Below are 13,726 nucleotides of genomic sequence, written 5' to 3'. Positions count from 1 at the left end.
ATTAGGATGCATCTAAAACACTTCTTAGAAACAAATTTATAGTACAAAAATGCCTGTACAGTGTTCCCCCTTTATCCATGGATTATATGTTCTAACACCCCCAGTGCATGCCTGAAACTGCGAATAGTACTGAACCATGTATATACTATATTTTTTCTTATGTACATATCTATGGTAAAGTTTAATTTATAAATTAGTCACATAAAAAGATTAACAACAATAACTAAAAAATAAAATAGAACAATTATAATAATATACTGTAATAAAAGTCATACGAATATGACATTAATTAAAATAAGGTCACTTGAACACAAGCTCTTTGACACTGTGACAGTCAATCTGATAACCCAGACAACTATAGTACAAAGCTATAATAATCAAAACGGTATGGTACTGGCACAAATACAGACATGTAGATCACTGGAACAGAATAGAGAGCCCAGAAAGCAAAGGTAGTAAACTATTTGATGTAAGTCCAAATAGTATCTTTTTGTGTCTGTCCCCTCAAGCAAGAGAAACAAAAGCAAAAGTAAACAAACGGGACTTCATCGAACTAAAAAGCTTCTGTACAGTGAAGGAAACTGCTGACAAAACAAAACAAAACAAAACAACCTACTGAATGGGAGAATATATTCACAAATGATTTATCTGGTAAGGGTTGTTATTCCAAGAATATGAGGAGCTCATACAACTCAATAACAAGAAAATTAAACAATCTGACCAAAAAATGGGCAGAGGACATGAAGACAAATTTCTCCAAAGAAGACATACAGATGGCCAGCACATGTATGAAAAGATACTCAACATTATACTCATCAGGAAAATGCAAACCAAAACCACGAGATACCACCTCACACCAGTAAGAATGGCTATTGCGGAGGGGGCGGGGAGAGATTAACCAAAGAACATACATGCATATATGCATAGCCCATGGACACAGACAATAGTGTGGGGAAGGCCTGGGGTGGGGTGAGGGCTGGGTGGAAGGGGGGAAAGGGGGGGAGGGGGGACATCTGTAATACTGCCAACAATTAAAAAAAAAAGTCAACAAACAACAGGCGAGGGTGTGGGGAAAAGACAACACTTGTGCACTCTTGCTGTGACTGCAAATTGAGGCAGCCACTGTGGAAAAGGGTATGGAGATTCCTCTTAAAGCTAAACATAGATCTACCATACAACCCAGCATCACATGTCATTGGGAAAATGCAAAATAAAACCGTGAGATGCCAAATCCAGAACACTGGTAATACCAAATGCTGGTGGGGATGTGAATTAAGAGGAACCCTCCTTCTTTGCTGGTGGAAATACAAAATCATACAGCCACTTTGGAAGACAGTTTGGCAGTTTCTTACAAAACTAAGCCTACTCTGACCATATGATCCAGCAGTTGTGCTCCTTTGTGTTTACCCAAATGAGCTGAAAGTGTCTGTCCACACAAAAACCTGCATAGGGATGTTTATAGCAGCTTTATTCATAATTGCCAAAACTTGGAAGCAACCAAGATGTCCTTCAGTAGGTGAATGGATATGTAAACTGTGGCACATCAAGACAATGGAATATTATTCAGTGCTAAAAGGATATAAAAAAAAACCTCAAGCAATGAAATCACACGGAGAAACGTTAAATGCGTATTTCTAAGTGAAGGAAGCCAATCTTAAAAGGCTGCATATTGTATGATTCCAACTATACAACATTCCGGAAAGGACAAAACTATGTAGACAGTTTTTTAAAAATCTGTGGTTGCCAGTGCTTAAGAGAGAGGGAGGTATGATTATGTGGGACACAGAGGATTTGGGGGTGGGCAGTGAAACTATTCTGTATGATACCATAACGATGGAAACATGTCATTACATATTTGTCCAAATGCATAGAATATACACCAACAGTGAACCCTAATGAAAACTGTGGATTCTGAGTGATAATGATGTGTCACTGTAGATTCATTGATTGTAAGCATACCAATCTGGTGCACGGTTCTGATACTGGGGAAAGTTATGTCTCTGTAGGGGCAGTAGTATATGGGATTGCTCTGTACTTTCTGCTCAATTTTGCTATGAACCTAAAACTGTTCTGAAAAAAAAACCAAAATATATTTAAAATAAAAAAAAATCCAATTTGTCAATCTCTACCTTTCAATTGGTGCATTTAGATAATTTGCATTTAATACGGTTATTAATATGGTTGGAATTAAAGCTATCATGATATTTGTTTTCTATTTGTTCATCCATTTGTCTTATATTTTTCTTTTTTTAAGGCTTATTTTAAGTTCAGTGAGCATTTTGTGCTTCCATTTATCTCTGATGTAGGCTTATTAGCCATAATTGTTTAGATAGGTACATTAGGGTTTATATTTGATGCTTCTTTAACTTATCACGGCCTACTGTTAAGTAATATTGTACCACTTCATATGTAAATTTAGAATCTCACAGCAGTATATTTATATTTCCCATATTTCTTGGGCTATTTTTGCCCAGGAAATTAATTTTACATAACTTAAAACTACATAATGCATTGCTATGAATTTTTGCCTCACACCATCAATTATAACTAAAACTTTAAACATAAGGAAGCAAATATTTTATATCTATCCTCATATCTACAGTGGACAGCATTGATTACTCATTTAGGGGGGGGCATATTTCCATTTACTTTTATTTTTCTTATGCCAGAAGCACATCCCTTAACATTTCTTGTAGTGCATATCGAGTGATGATGAATTATTTCAAATTTCGTATGTATGAAAAACTTCTATTTTAGCTTCATTAAAAATATTCCTCGAGTATAAGCTTCTGAAAGTTATTGTTTCACAGTTTTAAAGATGGCATGCCACTTTCTTCTGACTTGCATTGCTTCCGATGAGAAATGTCCTGTAATTCTTATCACTTGTCCTCTAAATTCTTCTATATTTTTATTTTATTTATTATATTTTTTTCTGGTTTACTGCTTCGAAGATAGAGTAAATAGTTGGGGGAGCAAAATAGAAAACTGTCCTGTATGCACATTGTGATTTAGCTGTATGTAACAACTTTATAACATCTAAAAAGCAAAAGAATCAGTGAAAACAATTAAAACCAGGATGCACACATATACATGATGAATTACCCAGAAGCCAATTTGCTCTCCCACCTGAATAAACAACAACAACAACAAAAAATCATAAAGCTTTATGTCATGGCATCTCGGGTCACACAGGACAGTGATTCCCTAGGGAAGGGAAACTGACAAGGTGAGCCCTCAGATAGCCCAGTTTTCCCAGCTTCTTGCCTGGATAGAGTTTACAGGCTGCAGCACAGGGAGACTGAACACAAACAGAGCCCAATGGACAATCTGAGTGAAGGACACAGAGCTGAGAATTCCGGGGGGCCAATGTGACTAGAATTTGCTGGGAGTGATGGAGGGGAGAGAGCTGCACAGAGAGGTGGCTCTGGAGAGCTGCAGAGGTTTCCCATCTGGGTGCAGCGTATGGGAAAGAGGGAGTGTTGGTAGTTGACTTAGTTCCTTGGAAAACTAGTCGTGTGGAAAATAGTGCCATTTACTGAGAATGTAAAGATGGGAGTTTTAAAAACAAGAGAGATGGGGCAGGGGGTGAGTGTGCAGAAGGGGTGGGTAGTACCGGTTCTAGACAGACTTTCTATGAGGATCCCTTGAGACATCCAGGTGGAGATGTCATGTAGGAGAGTAAATATATGGATCTGGATCCCGAAGGTGAAGTTCATGCTGAGGATATAGATTTTGGAGTTATTAGCATATTAGCATATTTAGTTACATAACATATAGCATATAAAGAGGTGGATACAAAAACGAATGGGATAAAAGTTGGCAACATGAGAAAAAAAATATAATTATGGGTAGTGATGGATGTTAACTAGACTTATTGTGGTGCGCATTTTGCAATATATACAAATATTGAATCATTGTGTCGTACACCTGAAACTAATGTAATGTAATATGTCAGTTAAGTTCCAATAAAAAGTAAAAATAAAATGGAAAGAAAAAGGAATATAAAAGTCCACTATGGGTTTTGTAAAGAAAAGCAAAAAAAAAAAGCAAAAAAAAAAGCACAGGTCAATTTGAGATGGGAACATAGCATTTTTCTATCAGCATATGGCGGTTTGTCAAGGCTTTTGTGTCTAGGGTCTGCTCACCTCCCACAGAAATGTGTTACCCAGGAAGGGCTGAAGAGACACAGGCAGCCGACAAGGGAGGTTGCTATGCAACAGCAGAGGAAAGCCATTCAGCCAGGCACAATTGATATCGGTCACCGGAGAGAAAAAGCTGTGGTTCTAGCAATAGTTTCTATTCATACACAGGAGTCCTGGAGAGGCTGATATAAAAAATGCATATAAAAGTCCAGTACGGTTTGTGCAAAAAGTACAGTTTCGATTTGAGATGTGAACATGGCATTGTCTGCCTCCAAAGCAGTCTCTCCAGACATTATGGAAGCACAGTGGCACGTGTGTCCTTGGGTAGGACCCCAGTGAGCGCTCCTTGTGCTTCCCATTTTGCAGATTGAGAAACTGGGCTCAGAGATGTCCAGTGACCTGAGCAGGCTCACACAGCTAGCGACAGACTGGACTGGCACTCCATCCCTGGAATTCTGAAGCCCGGCCCAGCTTCTTCCCGCAAGACCACAGCTGCCCCAGGCCCCAGCCCTGGAAGGAACCAGGACAAACATTTACTCTGAATCAGGGCTTGCCATGGCTCAGACACACAAGTGCCTGATTGTCCTGGCTGCTCCAGTGGGCACCAGGAAGGCCTCAGGGGCAGCGTGTTTGTGCCACTCAGGAAAAGGCCTGACAGTGGGTGTGGGGAGTGGACCCCAAGGAGCAATTCCCACACCTGAATGGATCCACATAGAGTAGGCAGGGGTGGGGCTGGGGGCCTCTACCTGTGTTCTCCCCGGTGCAGAGCAAGAGCTTAGGTCTCAGAACGCAAACCTTGCTTGTTTGGGACAGATGTTGACGGGGCGGGGCAGGTGGGTGGTGGAGCTGTCGCTGAAACTGAAGAGGGGAGGGTGCCTCAGTCCCCAGGCCAGCACTAGTGGAACATGGGGCCCAAATTCTGCATTTGCGTTTCCTGGCTCTGTGGCCTCGTGTAATCAGTCCATGCAATGAATGTGTCTGTGCCTCAGCTTTCTGATCTGTAAAATGGGGATGCGGACATCCACCTCCCAGGGCAGCCGTGAGAGGGAGACAAGCCCCAGCACAGATATGGCTGTGATGTACAAGCTGCATAAGGAGCGATTGAAGAAGCAAATGTTCCCAGTGTGCCTGGAGGCCACAGGGATGAATAGTGGAGGGGGACACAAAGGGAACTGGCATCCTCTGGCCATTTACATTTCCCTTGTTGCTAGAGACCTCTGCATTTGTGACCTAGGGGTCATCTTGGGGAAGCAGGGCATAGTGGATTCCAGACCACACGGGAGGAGCTTAGGGGAAAGGGGAAAGGTGGAAGGCAGAGCTTCAAAAGTGGGGGGTATTGAGGGTAGATGATTGGGTGGGTTGAACTGCACCACAGGGTGTGAGTGCGCGCCCCTGCAGTCAGAGGCGGGGGTGGAAAGGGGAATCTGGCGGGAAGGAGAAAACGCCCCCACGCCCTGCCATCCAGCCCGCACACCCGCGGAATCGCATGCGCACTGGGGACCTGGTGGACAGGGCTTTTGTTGGGAAAGCGGGCGGGCTGAAGGGGTCGGCGCATGCGCAGGCTGCCCAGCTGCGGGGGGTGTGCAGAGAAAAGGGGCGGGGTGGTCGGAGCTGCTGTGCTGGCAGCAGTAGGCGAGGGCGCGGCTGCGGGGTTCCTGGTGCTGAGGAGCGACGCCATTGGAGCCCCAGGGAAGGTAAGGATCCAGCCTCAGACAGGACCTGGAGCGGGCGAGTGGAACCCGGCGCGCTGCGCCACTCCTCCCTGGACAACGCACCCTACCCCCCAGCAATGCTCCCACCCCCACCCCCACCCGGAGCTGAACACAACCCAAGCACTCAAAACCCGAACCACATTAGACCCGCGGTCTAGACAGGAGCCCCATTCTCCCCGCCGCCAGACCCAGGCTCCCGGATCCGAGCCCTGGTGACACCGGATCCTACGACCCGACCCGTGCGCGTGCTCTGGGCTGAGCTGCCTTAGACACGGGCCCCATCCCCACCCAACAACTCCTAGATCACTCTTACCCAGCTAACCGCTTTGCCCCCTTCCTGGAATTGCAACCCTGCGTTTTGAGACCTCCACTGGTCCAATTGGAGCCTCACCTAGCCCGAGGCACCCTCCCCATCTACCCCTAGCGCTCCTGTGTGAGCCCAATCTGACCGGAATCCCCTGAATCGCCCCCACCTACCGGGACCTCGGACCTCGCCAAAGGGTCCCTGGGATTCAGTTTCCCAGCGCTTTCCGCGGTCCCCATGTGTCTGAGCCCTCACACCTCATGTGCTCCCCCTTCATCCTGGCTGCCTGCTCCAGCCCTTAAATTCAGGCCCTTTGTTTCCCCTATCTCAGTGCATCCATCCCCTTTGGGGCTCTTCAGACCCAAGCCTGTCAGTCCACCCCTCTTTCAAATCGAGTCGCTGGGATGGAGATCCTGCTCGGACCTCAACTCTCCTTTCAGTGCGGACGGGTGGATGGGGAGATCTCCTCCGGCCTCTTCTATCCCTCTCTTAGGGCTCTGTCTCTGACAGAACCTACCCCAATAGACTTCACCCCCCACCCCTACTGCCCAGTAAGGGGACGACGGCCGCCGCCAACCCCACCCCCACCTCCTGAGAAATCCCGCCTCCACTGGATCCCTCTTCCTCCCCCTGAAGAGGCCTCACCCTCCCTCTCAGGCTGAGCTCTCTTCTTGGGACCCCAGCATGGCTGAGGGAAGCTTCCGCAAGGAATCAGAAAGCTACAGCGCTGAAGACATGGATGAGGGTAGCGATGAAGTTGGGGAAGAAGAGATGGTTGAAGGAAACGACTATGAAGAATTTGGTGCTTTCGGAGGCTATGGCACCTTCACCAGCTTTGACATTCATCTCCTCAGAGCCTTTGGGAGCTTGGGTTCAGGCCTTCGCCTCTTGGCGGTGAGGCCCCTTCTTGGCCACCTGCTAGCCCTGCTAATCTGGGGCGGGGGTGCGCAGAGAGGAGTGGATGAAGGGAAGGGTTGGTGAGGAAGGACTGCCTAGCCACTTTAAACCAAACCTTCCCTTTCCTGCTGGGAGAAAGGGGGATCGGGGAGGGTCTTGGGGGTGGTTGGGGCTGGCTGGCTGGCTGGCTGCCTGGAGGAGGCTGGCAAGCACAGGGAAGCAGGATGCGAGTGTGCAAAGTTGTCTGCCTTCCCCTACCCTTCTCTCCGGCCTTGCAGAATGAGCCCTGGGAACTGGAAAACCCTATGCTGGCCCAGACTCTGGTGGAGGCATTTCAGCTGGATCCAGAAACACTTGCCAATGAGGCGGAGGCTCGAGCTGCCAATGTAGCCCGAGCTGCCGCCTCCAACCGTGCTGCTCGGGCTGCTGCCTCTGCTGCCCGTGCCCTCTACAATCAGGTGGTCACTAACTACCCGCTGGCCGCAGACCAGGCCTCGAGAGAAGATACCCAGCCCATGACATATGCGGTCGAGGCTCAGGGAGCCACCCCTGAGACAACCCTTGCTTCTCCGCACAGCCCCCAGATACCAGTCACCAGTGAGATGGCTGCCTCTGGGGCTCCAGCAACCTCCTCACAATCCCAGCCAGCCTCCCAGGCCCCGGGGGCCGCTACCGAGGGTCCCAGTACTGCCTACGCTTCCTCTCGGGCTCCATGTGCCAGTGAGGTGGATGCCACCCAGCCCAAGACAGCCTTTCTGGGTCAGAATGATGTCTTTGATTTCACCCAGCCAGCAGGTGTCAGTGGCATAGCCTTCCCACGCCCCAAGAGACCCGCCCCAGCCCAAGAGGCTGCCTCGGAGGGCCCCAGTGCTGCCTCTGGGGTGCCCCAGGCAGCATCTGCTGGGGAGGGGGCAGCCACCAGACCCAAGACGACCAAGTCTGGGAAGGCTCTCGCTAAGACTCGGTGGGTGGAGCCTCAGAATGTTGTGGCAGCTGCTGCTGCCAAGGCCAAGACGGCCACGAGCGCCCCTGAGCCTGAGGGTGCAGCTGCCACTGCTCAGAACAGTGCTGAGCCCTGGGCCAGGATGGGAGGCAAGAGAACAAAGAAGGTGAGACCTCCCTGTACTCTCCAAATCCCCATCCCCTCCCCTCCCCTCCCCTCCCCTCCCCTCCCCTCCCCTCCCCTCCCCTCCCCTCCCCTCCCCTCCCCTCTTGTCCTCCCTTGCCTTCCCTTCCCCTCCCCTCTTGTCCTCCCTTGCCTTCCCTTCCTCTCCCCTCTTCTTCTCTCAACTTGTCCAAGTTTCTACAACACAAGTGTGCCAGCATGTTTTTACTACACGTAGTCCCTACCCTCCAGCCTGGAGGGAGAAGAGGTTGGCTCAGTGCCTGACACTTAGTAAGTCCTCTGCACACGCCATCCGATGTTCCTGCTTCTCTTATTTCCAAGTACCTGCTCTGGTGAAGATGTTGCCAGGGGCTTGGGCACAGTAAGCTTGGTAGCCCTGGGTCTCTCTTCTCCCCAATGCTACAGTCCAAGCACCTGGATGACGAGTATGAGAGCAGTGAGGAGGAGAGAGAGCCTCCTGCGGTCCCACCATCCTGGAGAGCATCGCAGCCCCCATTGACAGTGCGGGCTCAGATGGCCCCACGCGCTCAGGTGGCCCCATGGGCTCAGATGGCCCCTCGGCCCCCGATGGCCCTGAGATCCCAGGTACCCTCGAGGCACATACTGTGCTTGCCACCCCGCAACGTGACCCTTCTGCAAGAGAGGGTAAGGAGTCTGCCCTTCCCCCTCCCCCTCCTCCTTCCTTGCTGGCCAGTTCTTTGAGCTCACCCATGCCTTCACCTCTCCTTCTCCAGGCAAATAAATTGGTGAAATATCTGATGATTAAGGACTACAAGAAGATCCCCATCAAGCGCTCAGGTGGACAGCTATACCCGGCCCCTGAGCTCTGCCCGCCCTCCTCCCCCAGTCCTCCCTAGTGGCCTCCCCATCAGATGCTCCCAATTATCAGGCCTTGACTGATGGGTTCTGACTGTGCCCCCCTCAGCAGGGGTGACTGAGGGGCCGCAGCTCTGTGGCTCCTGCTCAGCCCAGATACTTTCCCTACCTCTTCCCTCCTGCAGACATGCTGAAGGACGTCATCCGAGAATACGATGAACACTTCCCTGAGATCATTGAACGAGCAACATACACCCTGGAAAAGGTGGGCGTGGGGATGGGCTGGGGACAGCTCTGTGGAACAAGAGCAGCAGGGAAGCCTTGCACCCTGCAGCCTTTGGAGGCCCAGTCTCAGTACTGCCTGCCCCTGGAAGCCTTGCCTAGCTTCTCCACCTGGGAGCTTCCACTGCATACTTCTTCCCCTTTGTCACCCACCCCCTGGTGCTCTTGGGGGCCTCTTGTCTCCTGAAGTGGGCCCTGTTGCCTCGGCCAGTGCCAGAGCTCCCACAGGCCAGTTCCTCCACGTCCTCTCTCCTTCTGTCCACCCCCAGGACTTTGGGTACCTTGCCTAGGAAACGTTTGACAGGGAATGGAGTGACCGCCTGCAGGACACCCAGCGTGGATTTTTTTACCTCACATGCTTGCTTTCTCCCCGTGTAGAAGTTCGGGATCCACCTGAAGGAGATAGACAAAGAAGAACATCTGTACATTCTCGTCTGCACGCGGGATTCTTCAGCGCGCCTCCTGGGAAAGTGAGAAAGGGCAGGAGGGTTGTGGCCTCCTCCTCTCAGAGAAACAGGGAAACAGGGCTGGAGGGCCTAGCACTGTGCGCACCCACAGTTAGTGGTGCCAAGTGATTACCAGGTGGTTGAGGCCTTGCTGCGGTCAAGGTCCCACCCCCGCCCGCCCCACCCCCTTCCTTCCAAGAAAGCAGGCTTCTTGTTGCTTTCCTCTTCATGCTAAGTGCCTGGCCTGGGCTTGGCAGAGTGGTTGGTCCTTGGGGAGCTTCCTATCCAGTGTAAGTCCCATGGGCAAAGGGCAGGGAAGGTGTGGATGAACCTCTGGACACACCTTTGGCAAGTGTTTGCTCCCCCTGCTTAGCCCCATCCTTGGCAGAATCCCCAGTGTGTGTGTGTGGGGGGGGGGGGGGTGAGCGTCCACTTTTGATGGATGAAGTGATGCAATCTCAAGGGGGCGAATGAGTTGTCTGGGTCGGGTAGCAAGCCATGCACAGAGTGGGAAGAACTGCCCTGTAGCAGACCAATCTGGGAAAGGCTAGTTGGGTGAGCTGGCTGTAGTCCTTTGGGCAAATGACTGCTGGACAGGATCCCTCTTTCTACACCTTTAGGACCAAGGATACTCCCAGGCTGAGTCTCCTCTTGGTGATTCTGGGAGTCATCTTCATGAATGGCAACCGTGCCAGCGAGGGTGAGTTGCTGGACCTGCAGCCGTGGGGGTTGTCCCCTGTCTCACCTTCGTGTTCTAAATTCTTGTACCTCATCTCCACTGGCAGCTGTCCTCTGGGAGGCACTACGCAAGATGGGACTGCGCCCTGGGTATGATTGGACTCTCTGGGCTCTCGCTGCCCCTCAACGTTGTCGTTGGGCACAGGAAGCCCCAGGCTTCTGGTGCAGGGGAGTGGGCGTCCTGGACTAGGCAGAGCACGCAGGGTCTCACCAGGGTGCGTGGCGAAATGGTCCTGAACTCTCAACCCCCTCTCTGCTCCATGCCCCCTTTCTGTCCCCAGAGGAGATCTAAGAGAAACCACCAGCATTTGGGGCTCCAACAAACCCTTATGTAGGCCATTGCTGACAGGTGGCCGTCAGACCTCTGCTGCATGCCCAGGCCTCATGGGGCTGCCCCCACAGGCCAGGAAGCTCTCAATCCTGGTAGGGAGTGCTGCTGCCCACATCTGGGCACTGCCACTGGCTCTAGTCATGGATCCCTTTCCTTGCCCTCAGGGTGAGGCATCCATTCCTTGGCGATCTGAGGAAGCTCATTACAGACGACTTTGTGAAGCAGAAGTAAGTATTAACCGAGTTAACTTTGTCTCGCACTCGTGCCTTCCTGGTGTGTTGGTCTGGCTGAGGAAGCCATTCCCCATCCTGGATCTTAACACTAGAGGGATGGAGTCTCTGGGGTGAGTGTGGGTGGGGGTGTGTGAGTGCCGGGGAGATCAGAGTTCCGGGGCATTCTTGAGGAAAGGTTACAACCACCACACCATTCGGCACCTGCCCTGCAGGCTATAGGAGAATATCCCCTGCTTTACATCCCAGCAACCTGGGGCTGCAGAGTGGAAGTCTGAGCATGGCCCCGGCTGGTACGGGGCCCATTCAGGCCTGGGGCCCGGCCCTCCTGACTTTCTGGCCAGGGCCCACCCTGTCCTCGGTCCTGGGGGAACACGTGAGCACCTACACTGGTGCACTAGCACATGTGCGTGCGCACACAGTCAGGAGTATATACGGAGTTCGCTGCTCTTGGTGGACTGTTTCCTCCCTTCACAGCCCTTTTCTATGGTGGACTGTCCCAGGGCTCAGCCCGGCCACGGATGAGACCCTGCAGTGGGGTGTGCTCAGAGCAGGGGGCCTGAAGAAATGGCTTCTCTGTTTACAACACACCCAACAGGAATCCGGGGTCATTGTGACAGGGGGCACAAAGCTTGTGGCCTTCCCATGAACAAACACCCTACATGTCCCCCCGTACCTTCACATGGCTGCCGGGCAGGATCGACAGCCCAGGGCTTTGAAGGCCTCAGTGTTGGAGGCAGAAGCCCTGGGAGTGAGCTCAGGAGTGGAGCACCTGCCGGAGGTCCAGGGCAGTCCTGCAGGAGCTGAGCTGCAGCTTCGGGACTGGGAAGGGGCCACCTGGGAGCCATTAGTGCAACCGTAGGTCTGCCTGGCTGGAGGCAAAGTTTATTACTTTCCTCTCCACTGAGGTACCTGGAATACAAGAAGATCCCCAATAGCAGCCCACCCGAGTATGAATTCCTCTGGGGCCTGCGGGCCCGCCACGAGACCAGCAAGATGAGGGTGCTGAGATTCATCGCCCAGGTAACGGAGAGCCTCTGCTGGGGGCCGGGCCCAAGGGTTGGCACTTCCCACACCTTGTCTGTTTCTCGGTCATGGGCTCCTTATGCTGTTTGTCTGTCCAGCGAGGACACTGAGGCTCAGAAAGGCTCCTAGGTGACTTGCTCAGGTTCACAGATGTAGTACGTGTGAGGGATGGAGTGAAATCCCAGGTCTGGTCCAGAATAAGAGGAGCCCGACTTCAGTGGCATTATTTATTTATTTATTTATTTATTTATTTATTTATTTATTTATTTTAAATATATCTTTACTGACTTCAGAAAGAGGAAGGGAGAGGGAAGGAGAGAGATAGAAACATTAATGATGAGAGAGTCATCATTGATCGGCTGCCTCCTGCACGCCCCTGACTGGGGATCGAGCCCGCAACCCAGGCCTGTGCCCTGACCAGGGATCTAACCACGATCTCCTGGATCCAAGGTCGATGCTCGACCGCTGAGCCACGCCTGGCCGGGCCCAGTGGTCTTTATTTTTATTATGATTACGCACAGTGCACAGGAGGGTGTGTGGCGGGAAGCAGGTGCTCAGTGAACGTGGGGTAGTGGTTAGGATGGTTGCTGTTATTCCATCACAGTATCAGAACCGAGACCCCCGGGACTGGAAGGCTCATTTCTTGGAGGCTGTGGATGATGCTTTCAAGACGATGGATGTGGATATGGCCGAGGAGCATGCCCGGGCCCAGATGAGGGCCCAGATGAACATCGGGGATGAAGCTCTAATTGGACGGTGGAGCTGGGATGACATACAGGCGGAGCTCCTGACCTGGGATGAGGACGGAGACTTTGGCGATGCCTGGGCCAGGATCCCCTTTGCTTTCTGGGCCAGATACCATCAGTACATTCTGAATAGCAACCGTGCCAACAGGAGAACCACTTGGAGGGCTGGCGTCAGCAGTGGCACCAACGGTGGGGCCAACACCAGCATCCTAGATGGCCCTAGCACCAGCTCCACCATCCGGACCAGAAATGCCGCCAGAACCAGTGCCGACTTCTTCTCCTGGATCCAGTAAGGTTTTCGGGAGATCAGTGAGACTCTGAAGGGTGGGCCAAGGAGGGGCTGTGAGGAGTCGGTGGCAGGCCTGGCGTGGAGAGGGGAAAACGATGAGAGTGTGGACAGACCCTTGTTTTGTTCTTTATATCCCTCACTCTTTCACCTGTATTTCTACTTCTGTTTTCGCTGTTGTGTCCTGTGTTTACAGACAACGCTGACGAACTGCAGCAATCACTCACCCAGCCAGAGTGCCTCCTCAGACTCCGTGTCCACATAGCACTCTAAGCAACCTCTGCCTGCCCATCAAAGATGGCATGCAAAACAAAGCTCTCTTTGCCCTCCTGCTTTCACTGTGTGCTGTTGTCGTGCTGTCGTGTTTTTGGTATCAGTGTCACATTAAAGTTGCAAAACGAATTGGGATGTTTCGTCCATTACTCGTGCACGTGTTGCTCTGAGTGGCCCATGGTTGGCTCTCTGGGATGGGGGTGGGGGCGGGCTCACCTCTGCCTAAGAGGCAAGCAGGGCGCTGGGAGGGGTGGAGGTGTTTGTGAGTGTGGAGACCACGAGTTTTGAGACGCTTCGGTCAACATAATTTTGTGATTTTCTACACGGTGCAGCGCCAGTTAGACACCAACAGGGAAAGCGGGGGAAGGGAT

At 51.5% G+C, this 13,726-nt stretch overlaps 1 protein-coding gene and 1 non-coding gene across 3 annotated transcripts; both read left to right on the top strand.

Annotated features, from left to right (window-relative positions):
• Positions 1-5,791: 5,791 nt before the first annotated feature.
• LOC107544140 (melanoma-associated antigen D4) lies at positions 5,792-13,484 on the top strand. 2 transcript variants are annotated; one of them, XM_087813678.1, is made up of 13 exons: positions 5,792-5,836; positions 6,816-7,052; positions 7,334-8,164; positions 8,587-8,826; positions 8,916-8,979; positions 9,183-9,262; positions 9,658-9,749; positions 10,346-10,425; positions 10,511-10,553; positions 10,959-11,021; positions 11,933-12,047; positions 12,655-13,085; positions 13,279-13,484. In XM_087813678.1, the coding sequence occupies exons 2-13, from the start codon at positions 6,843-6,845 to the stop codon at positions 13,286-13,288; spliced, it is 2,259 nt and encodes a 752-aa protein (XP_087669804.1). In that variant the 5' UTR covers positions 5,792-5,836; positions 6,816-6,842; the 3' UTR covers positions 13,289-13,484. The 2 variants fall into 2 exon arrangements, with proteins under 2 accessions (XP_087669804.1, XP_087669803.1); XM_087813677.1 differs by lacking the exon at positions 5,792-5,836 and having other exon boundaries at positions 6,782-7,052; positions 12,655-13,484.
• Positions 11,561-11,690, top strand: LOC148090569 (small nucleolar RNA SNORA11). The gene has a single exon (XR_015713747.1). It is a non-coding gene; the product is annotated as a small nucleolar RNA SNORA11 (small nucleolar RNA).
• Positions 13,485-13,726: the final 242 nt, after the last annotated feature.

This window comes from Miniopterus natalensis, chromosome X, assembly GCF_054644295.1.
Source record: "Miniopterus natalensis isolate mMinNat1 chromosome X, mMinNat1.hap1, whole genome shotgun sequence".
NCBI lineage: Eukaryota > Metazoa > Chordata > Mammalia > Chiroptera > Miniopteridae > Miniopterus > Miniopterus natalensis.
The sequence above is the reverse complement of the archived record's forward strand: the minus strand, read 5'-3'. Positions and strand labels throughout refer to the sequence as shown.